Source organism: Pelobates fuscus, chromosome 6 (genome assembly GCF_036172605.1).
Source record: "Pelobates fuscus isolate aPelFus1 chromosome 6, aPelFus1.pri, whole genome shotgun sequence".
In the NCBI taxonomy this organism is placed as follows: domain Eukaryota; kingdom Metazoa; phylum Chordata; class Amphibia; order Anura; family Pelobatidae; genus Pelobates; species Pelobates fuscus.
Window position 1 is genome coordinate 26,911,323 of NC_086322.1, and position 10,601 is coordinate 26,921,923.

The following is a 10,601-nucleotide window of genomic DNA, read 5'->3' on the forward strand; positions in this document are numbered from 1 at the left end:
AGCCTGTTACAGCATTTTCCCATTGGAATGCAAAGCTACACTGGCTTTCCGCAGCAATTTGTAGGCAAAAGAAGGCATCTTTGAGATCCAAAACTGTGAAGTAGGTAGCCCCGCCCGGAATTAAAGCAAGCAGGTTATATGGATTGGGCACAACTGGATGTATACTTAATACCGCATCATTGACTGCTCTCAAGTCCTGCACAGGGCGATACTCATCTGTACCGGACTTTTGAACAGGCAACAATGGGGTGTTCCAGGGGGAAGTACAGAATTTTAGGATACCATACCTTATGAACTTATCCAAATAAGATTGTATGTTCTTCTTGGCCTTTTGTGGAATGTGATATTGTCTCAGGCTTACTGGATAAACCCCAAGCTTTAGTTCGATACGGATTGGTGGGATATTACGAGCAAGTCCTGGTGGGTTATTCTCTGCCCACACTCCTGGTATATTGAACAAGGATTCATCACTCTTAGGGTTTTGGCTAGTCAACACTGTATAAAGTCGCCACACTTCTTCCTTTGGTACAGATATTGTCATTATACCTGAGGGTCCATTGAACTTCAAAGATGTTGTTCCGTTAGGTAGAAATGTTATCTGTGCTTGTAATTTCGACAACAAATCACGTCCTAGCAGTTGGACTGGACATTCAGGCATATAAATGAACTGGTGTTTCACTATGTGGCCTCCCAATGTACAGAGTCGACTTTTAAGAACCGGTTTAGCGGCACTCCTTCCAGTTGCTCCTATTACGGTGATAGTTCTTCCTGAAGGAGGAGCGACTAGGTCAGTCACCACCGAATGTTCAGCACCAGTGTCAATCATGAAAGAACTCCTTTTTCCCCCTATTGCTACATCGACCATAGGCTCCGCTTGGCCAAGGGGGATGGAGCCCGGTCGGTATCAATAGGCTTCCATGACTGTGTCAGCCAAACCCACGAAGTCCCTATCCTCTCTCTCTCGGGGTCTCTGCGCTGCTGGGTAATATCTATCTCCACTAACACTTCCTCTATTATTCCCACTATTTCCTCCAGGGCCTCCTCTTCCTCTCGCTCTGCCTCTATAATTATTACTATACCCTGCCCTAGGTCTGTCTCTCTCATACTGTTCCCTCTGTGGACACTCACTTCTCCAATGCCCTTCTTCACTACAGTACGCGCATTGGTTCCTACTCAAAGGCTCCCCATTCCACTTATTCTCGCCTTTATCCGTTCCCCTATACCAGGGGTAGGCAACCTTTTAGCAACACTGTGCCGATATAGGAATGTGATAACCCGTAGCGTGCAGATCCTATTTTTTTTTTAAATTGAGGTGTGTATGCTGCCATATTCTGCTTGTGTTATTTTTACTGTAATTGCTTTGTATTGTTGTATTTGTGCGTATATGAGCTATTATATTGTATATGTTCATTAGTAGTTTATGGTATCGTGTATGATACATATGAATGTGGGCTGTGTATGAAGGCTGCTTCTGGAATTGTGTGTGGATGGATATGTCACATTGTGTGTTTCGTAGTGTGTGGGGGCTGTTTGGGGTATTGCATGTGAGAAGCTACATGCGGCGTTGTGTGCATGTATGTGGATTGTTAGTGGTGTTGCGTTTGTGGGGATTGTGTGTATGTTTGTGTGTGGGCTGTTCGTATTATTTGTATGAGGGGAGGGTTATTCTGCATTTCTGTGTATATCTAGCAGTTCCAGTGGGGACCAGGCCGGCCAGGTATAGCTCGAGTATAGGAGCTGCAGGCTGCTCTGCTACAGTGTGGATTCACATTCACAAGTGCTGGGAGGAAGTGATCTGAGATCACTTCCTCTACGCGCTGCAATGCATAAATTGAGGATTGTCCTTCACCACCTCTTCGTATTATCAGATATCTGAAGTTTCACTGGGACTCCTGATAGGAAAGAACCTGTTTGGCTCTAGCAGCCTTGAGTGCCACGCAAAGACACCTCGAGTGCCGTGCATGGCACTAGTGCCGTAGGTTGCCTACCCCTGCCCTATACGCTTCTTTTTCCCTTCTATCTACGCCTGCGATAGCTACCGCTAGCATATCCGCTTTCCTTCGCATCTTTCGCTCTTCCTCCTTCTTCGTCTCTGTCTCCCTATTCATATAGACCTTATTTGCTATTTCCATTAGTTGGGTTATGGACATCCCTACAAACCCTTCTAACTTCTGTAGCTTGCGCTTTATATCTCCGTAGGCCTGGCTGACAAAGGCAGAGTTAACCATTCGGGAATTCTCAGGAGCCTCTGGATTAAAGGGGGTATACAACCGGTATGCCTCCAATAATCGGTCATAAAAGGCACTGGGCGATTCATCACATTTCCGCAATACCTCAGCCGTCTTAGACATATTAATCGCCTTTTTTCCTACGGCTTTCATGCCAACAATAATAGCGTCCCTGTATGCTTTTAAATGGGCCATATCTGCGCCATTGACATTCCACTCCGGATCAATATTTGGATAATGTGCTGCGGCCCATGCTGCTGGGTTGGCCTGATTTTGTGTACGGGCCACTTCTTCCAGCGCTTTAATTGCCGCTTGGTTTATCCGTGTCCTTTCCTCGTTGTTAAACAATGTCATAAGCAATTGCTGGCAATCAGCCCAAGTGGGATTATGTGTCTGGACTATGGAGGTAAACAAATCCGTCATGGCTTGAGGTTTATCGGTGTATGAGGAGTTATGGGTCTTCCAGTTAAATAGATCAGTAGTAGTGAAGGGAACATAGACGAATACAGGATCAGCGTGTTGTAACTGGCCATCACTGTTAATATGTGTCGGGCCTGGTGTCAGTCGGAGAGGCATTTGATAATGTCGGGGTTGGAGGGTACTGGTCAGTTGTCGGGTTAGTATGGGGCTTCGTTTAGAAACGTCAGTTAGGGGTTCCGGTCGAGGGGTAGTAAGACGAGGGGAAGGGGACGCTTTACTGAGGGGGAGATATTCTGGGCCGGGCTAGGAGGAGCCTGACCAGGAACTAGATATGACGTCAAATCTGGATAGGTGGGGTTAACGGAGGTAGGTACCGGAAGGGGAGGGTTTAAAACAAGAGGGCTGGGCTCTGAACTAGAGGAGGGGGTAGGTGGGGACAACGGGGCAAGGGGAGTAGCGTTACCAACAGCACCTCCTCTTCCTGTGGAGGAGGAGTAAGGGGGCGGCATGGGGATCTCGGATTCAGGAGGCGTGTCCAAAATGGGCGTAAATGCGGCCTTAGTGGACAAGCGAGTTCTGGCCACCATGAGGCGACATTGTTCCTCGTGGCATACCCGGATCCATTTTGGCAAGTCATTTACGGCCTGCTTCCAACAGTCAATATACGGAAACTGTCCGTAAAGTTCAGGCCTACCTGATACAGCCACGTGTACACGCTGTACCAGATTAGGATCCAAACTGCCACGTGGTAGCCATGCAGCCACCAAAGTAGGCCATTCCCTACTACATAAAGTAGTCAGGCATGTTGGAGACATTTTTACCCCAAAATCATACACAGTGTATCCCTTTTTAAAGTTTTTCAACATACATCCTAAGGGATCCATAATCGTTGAATCTGACGCACCCATACTAACAATGAAGCGTCGTCTCCAACAGAAACCAAACAAATACACTTCCAACAGTCACACCCGTTCCCTCGGCAACAGCACCACGTGGTACAGTTACTAAGCGAAACGCACACAACAAAACACTCAGGGAATTCCCATACACACACAGCTGTTGCACCAAATGATACCGGAGAAACTGACGGAAGCCAAGCACAGAGAGATGGACACAGGTTTCTTCAGGAAGGAAGAGATTCTTTATTCGATTCACCGACTGGGACTCAGAGGGACTAATGTCACCAAAAAACAGTCTGAGCCCTGATCATACAGTGTAGGTCCCTTATATAGGCATGTAGCTCCTCCCATAATCAGTTCAACCTACACATACTCTTATCCATCAACCGAATAGAGACTAAATTCCTGTTTGACCACATGGCTTGCCCAGCACAATGGAGGAGGGGAAATACTCGTATATCCTGTATTCCTACACTTGCTCAGTACACTGTTGATTGTATCTTAGCTACGTGTAACTGACTAACTGATACACCAACATACACATATGCCACGTGGAAATCTCGTCCTAGTAAATTTATTTTTACTGAGATTCCACCACAAAGCTACACTTTACATCATAATGGAGCAGGGAAGCAGCATGTGTTTGGGAGCTGCTTACCTGCGTTGTAAGTCCCGATGGCTTCTGTCAGAACTTACAATGCACTATCACCACTAAACCAGCAGAGTGAGTGTGTTTTTCTAACAGTGTGTGTGTATGTGGTAGTGTATATGTCTATCTGCATACACATATGTGTATGTGTCTGATGTGTATAATTGGTGTCTGTGTGAGGGTGTATATGTTATGTCCCAGAGTGTGGGCTGGTGCTAAATTAGCGAATGTAAATGCTGCGAGTGTCTACTCAATAGAATAAACACACAGACATGAGGTCTTAAATCCCGAGGCCGTGTACTACTTACTGCATACAGGATAACTAAACACTAGGCTTTCTTACTATATACACTATACAGCTTCCTAACTTATAACCATTGTCTCAGTGTCTTCCCAAATTGGCTGAATTCAGTTAACCAACAAGATGGCTGCTGCTTCCTGATGACCAATACATCCTCCTTCTCCCAGCATTCACTGCTGCAGGAAAAAGGTGAGGGGCAAAATGTCACTCCCAACCTGGGAAAACGCTGACACAGACAGTGAATCTGTCTAAATTTCACAGTATATATCTCTGACATTGTGACTCTCTGTGGAATAGAGAAAAAGAGAAGTGGAGGTAACAGTACTAAATGGTTAAAAAAACAGGGAATCACCTTAATGGTATAGTGGATAAAGAAACGTATGGAATAAAACGTCACTTTTAATCTTGTAGCTAAAAACCCTTAAGTATAAGGGCTAGATATAAATCTATTGAACCCACTGACAGACAAACAATAAATAAAGAACATTAAGGTTAATAACATAAAATCAAAATTGTGTAAATTGTAATGTCCAGAGATCGTCCTATAGCAGGATTTAACAATATTATCTGCAGTTTAATACTGAAAGGTAAGACTGAAATACAATTGTTATAGAAGTTCTTCAATGTAACCTAAATGAACAAAAGTAAGCCACTGAGAACAGGGCTGTAATGTGATAGTTAAATGGTTAACCACGCTAGCTAAAGGGTTTGTGTGTGAAACACGCTGTTCCAAGCTCTGTGTGTGCCAGAGAATGTGGGTCTGTGTGTAGCACCGGATATCTGTGTGTTTGTATTCCTTGTAGTTGTATCAGTGAGAGTGTCTGGAATATATGTGTATATATGTGTGTACATGAACATGTGTATTTATCAGAGTGTGTATTGAGTGCATGTACTAGTGCAGGCTTCCTCCAGATGTTGCTGAACTATAACTCCCATGATTCTCAGCCTATCAATTTCATTCATAGAATCATGGGAGTTGTAGTTCAGCAACATCTGGAGGGCCGAAGCTTGGGGAAGCCTGTACTAGTGTATATTTGTGTGTGCATGTATTAGTATGTTTGTTTGTGTCTCTCAAGGAGCTACATGGCTGCAATGAGAGTTATATGGTATGGGCGATATCATGGAAATGTGCTAACATACATAGTAATTATACAATACTTAAATATTTATTTACAACAATGTTTCCTTGTCTGCATCTTCCTTATTTGGCGCATGATTTTATAAAGTTTTTCTGTCCAACTAAAATTTTCATTTTTGTTTATATATTTAATAATATGCTATATACGCATACTGAAACAATAAATATATTTAAATATTATTTCCCAGGACACCTAAATTACTCGTGGAGATGGTTTGGTATTGATGGAGTTTTTAAAAAAAATCATTGGCAGGATTCATTTGAGGGTTAATTATATGTCAGCTGGCCAGCAATTGCTAGCTAGCCACCATATTAAAAAAAAAAAAAAAATTGAATAAAATGTTTAATTACGGCCCCACCTGCCATGCCTCCTAATTAATTAAAACTAGCGAATGTTGCAGGTGAAATAACTGGTGGGCAAACTTATTCCCTTGCCACTATCCATGAGTATCATGTGTGTGCCTCGCAAATATTGATGAGTTAGGACTTAATGTTCCCTCCAGCCCCCACCCATTGGCGATAGTTTAGGTCCCTAATAGAAATAATAAAGGGTGTTCTTCCTTTGTTATGTATATTAAAATAAAATAATTGCGTGCTCCCTTGCCCCCACCAGTGAAAGACAGGTGGGGACCCTAAAATTAATAGTAAAGAGGTGCTAATACTATTAATAAATGGGGACTGGCCTAATATCCTCCAGGCTTCCACCAATGTGTGATGGGTAAGAGCCCTAATAGTAATGATTAAGAGGGGGAAGCTAGATTTACACTCGGCCCCTGCCAAACAGGGAAGGCATTCAGGCTCTAATTAATTATAAAATAGGGGGGTAAATATGACATTGCCTGCAACACAATAATATCATTTGTATTCCTAACATTAAAGTGTGCCTTTAAGTTTGATTTAGCTTAGGGGTATTTGTAAAAGCATTATATTAAAAAGTGATAAAGTGTCGTATTGTACAAGTGCTAAAAATATACTTTTAAGATTACTGTAAGTGTAATAACATAAAATTGTAGCTGCTGCCACACTGTGATGCCATTTTGAGGCTTTCCACTTGTGAGTATAGATATTTGCTTAACCCCTTAAGGACCAAACTTCTGGAATAAAAGGGAATCATGACATGTCAGACATGTCATGTGTCCTTAAGGGGTTAAATATGTTCATTTATACATTTGCAATATTGCCCTGTGTGCACATTACTTCCTTTGAGATATACATAACAAAAAACTGAAAAGGATTCCATCTACCTGGTTTATGATTCATCCACCAAGAAGAAGACATCACCTGCACCGGCCCATAAACATTTTATATTAGAGCTAGGTTCTTAGCTCTGGTCCATGCGAATGTTACATTGTCACTTAATTAAGACTTTTTTTATTTTGTTCATTTTTACACTATGTCGCTTCTTTATTTTTTTTTTAACCCCTTAAGGACACATGACATGTGTGACATATCATGATTCCCTTTTATTCCAGAAGTTTGGTCCTTAAGGGGTTAAAGGTATATATAAATGTATATTATTTTTTTAAAGGTATATAGAGAGGATAACTCTTTTAAAAAAGCATAAATATTTTATCTATGTATGCTGTTTTAAAAGGGTTATCCTCTCTTAAAATTCTTCTCTCCTATATACGTGTATATACTTACTTATTGCTTTTAATATACATTACCACTTCTCAATGCTGAATTATTTTATTGGGCACAACTCTGAATCTTGTTTAAGACTTTTTTTTTTTTATAAATGAATATTTAATATGTTTTATAATGCTATATTTGTTCACATAAAAAAAAATACTTTATTTGCTATTTTACAGATAGTGAAAACTGTGAGAAATGTCTAAGCAATGAATGGCCCAATGAGAGGAAAGATCGGTGTATTCCAAAACTGGAAGAATTTCTATCATACAGAAATGATACAATTGCCATCATTTTGTCCTCTCTCTCAATCTTCTGTTTCCTTATAACATTTATGATATTAGTCATTTTTATTTGGTATCAAGACACGCCTATTGTAAAAGCCAATAACAAGAATCTCAGTTTTGTCCTCCTGGTTTCCATCATGCTGAGCTTTCTCTGTGTGTTTCTGTTCCTTGGTCGTCCTGTGGATATAACCTGCATGTTGCGTCAAACTGCTTTCGGAATACTCTTCTCAATAGCAATTTCTTGCATTTTAGGTAAAACTATAATTATCTATATTGTTTTCAAAGCCACCCAACCTGGCAGTGTCTGGAAAAGCTTTGTTAGTTTAAAAGTCTCCAATTGTTTCGTATTCTGCTGTTCTGCTGTTCAAATTATAATTAATGTAATATGGTTGGCTATTGCGCCTCCCTTTATGGAACTGGACACGCATTCTCATCAAGGAACGATCATCATTCAATGTAATGAAGGTTCAGTTATTGCCTTCTACTCTGTCCTGGGTTATATGGGGTTCCTGGCAGCTGTTAGTTTTATTATGGCTTTTTTAGCCAGGACATTACCGGACAGTTTTAATGAAGCCAAGTACATCACTTTCAGCATGCTGGTGTTCTGCAGTGTTTGGATTGCAATGATCCCGGCCTATCTGAGCACCAAAGGGAAATACATGGTGGCTGTAGAGATATTTGCCATATTGACCTCAAGTGCTGGACTTTTAGCATGTATATTTTTCCCAAAATCTTTCAATATTATATTCACACCGGAAATAAATACAAAATCCCATTTATATGGGGGCATAAATAAAATTGGGGCCCATAATTAATACCCATTTTATGTTTCTAGTTTAATTCTTTCATAAGTTCTCTAGTGGTAAAACATTCCCTGGACCAAAACCCCACAGGTTTTCTATGAACGTTTTACTGGATAAAACTCTTTAAAATATTATGTGTAAATAATCAATTAAATATGTCAAGCCTTAATTCTGATACTGAGAATGAATATATATGTGAATATCCATAAATTTGGCAGACGTGTTTGACGTTAATATAGTTTTATAGAAGGGTAGAATTCAATATCTACAAAGTTACTGTCAGACTGTGCCGCATCTTACTGCAGTGGTCTCCAACCCATCCCTCAAGACACTCCAACAGTGCAGGATATAGACACTTTACAATTCTGTCCGGATGGAAATATTGACAGAACCTTGACAGTAGGTGTTTCTTGAGCACTGGACGGGGGAATGCTATCCAACTATTGTAGCATACCATGGGTAACCCGACTGGTTGCCTCCGCTAATTCCTTCTCTCAGCCAACCTGGAACCATTCAAACAAGCAGACATCCATTCCCCCAGTAGCCAGATGAAACATAGTTCTGGGAGTCAACTGGTTTATTCCAGACCACACACTGCTTTTATGCACAGACCCCACATGAGGTCTCCAATACAATAATGGAAGGTTTTCCTTCCCAGGATCCTTCGTACCTTATCTTATAGTTAGAATAGCCTTATGCCTATCCCGTGAGAAAAACCTATCATTCAATTATCTCTCAGGTACAGAAAATCTACACAAAATCTACAATACCCCATGGATAACCCTGATGTAGAATTATTAAAAATCTTTATTGAACTTGTACTGAATTATTGTACTAACTCCATTTTAACCTCACACTGTAACAAACCCTCCATTTTGTCCTCATTACCTGACAGATTCTCCATCTTAAACTACATTACATGACAGAATTTCCCAGCAACATTCAATACAATGAACAGAGACTGTATTTTCTATAAAGACATAGCTGACTCCGGAATTATTGAATCTCCTGTAACATGCAACAAAGTATAACCAAGGCCAGAGCCAAGGCCATGAGAACACTGTACTAATGAAATGTTCTATTCATAAAAGAACTTTGCACCTGACCACAAGATTGACATCGCTGACTGTGTAAAATGACGCTCAAGCCCCCCTTTCCACCGAGTAAAACTCATGCTGGTAAAAATGGCGCCTAAGCCTTCTGTCCACACCCTTGTCCAGAACAATACCACCTCCCGGTGGGAGGACACCCAGCTAGTCACTCAAACCCCTGAGCCAATTAATAATATTGATGGGTGGACACTGATATAGTCACATAACATTTAATCCAATTAATGATGTTTATTTGTTATTATCTGATAACCAATGATGATGTCATTTTGCATTTAAAAAGGCCTGCATAACTTTTTTCCAACCAGATGGCATTAAAATTTCTGAAGTGCTTTTAACCTGAACTCCATGTGTCAGTGTGAGCTTACTTCTGCGTATACGCAATTTAATCATCTCAGATTTGGACAGGAACAGATAGACATTTAAACATATTTGTTTATTTCTAAATTAATCCACATCAATTTGGCGCTTTCCAACGTGGGGCATCGGGCTATGGCCTCTGGCCGGTGAGCCGTCCTAAGGAAGACGCTGGTGGACGGGGGAATCCTGGGGGTAGGAAAGGAGACTGATCACCTCCAGGTACACGGTAGAGACTTCTGCAGAGCCACCGGTATGTTCCGGACCCTTTGATTGACCCGTCCACGTGTCTGTGACTGCTTCCCGGGAGGACATCAAAGACAGGTAATATCTTGCCCGGTGTCTCGTTACTCACTTGTTTACCTGCATTTTAGTCTATCTGTTGCCTGGGTGTGTTTGAATTGTTTGCCTGTTTCCCCATTTTGAGATAAAGGGGGGTGGACCTGCAGGGGATTTGCCTGGGGTTCTCTGTCTTGCTTGTTTTCCCCTTTTTGGGATAAAGGGGGGTGGACCTGAGGGGACTTGCCTGGGTCTTCAGTTTGTCAGTCTATCTGTTTGTATTTTACCCCTTTTGGGATAAAGGGGGGTGGACCTGAGGGGATTTGCCTGGGTCTTCTGTTGCCTGTTTTACTTCTTTTAGGAGCCTCGTGGCTGTGGCTGTATGGAAAAAGAAGTTTGTGGAACTGTGGGATCTGTGTAGAATCATAGTTTCACTGTGCGCTTTCGGACCATCCAGCTCTAGTTGAGTTGGGGACGTCCTGACCCGGACCATCCAGCT

At 41.6% G+C, this 10,601-nt stretch overlaps 1 protein-coding gene across 1 annotated transcript in view; it reads left to right on the top strand.

The window, feature by feature from the left end:
* Positions 1–8,369, top strand: part of LOC134566021 (vomeronasal type-2 receptor 26-like) — a 44,267-nt gene extending 35,898 nt beyond the window's left edge. The window contains exon 3 of the mRNA XM_063425735.1: positions 7,447–8,369. Coding sequence (XP_063281805.1) covers positions 7,447–8,369 — 923 coding nt within the window. The remainder of the gene's footprint in view (positions 1–7,446) is intronic.
* The last annotated feature ends 2,232 nt before the right edge of the window (positions 8,370–10,601 follow it).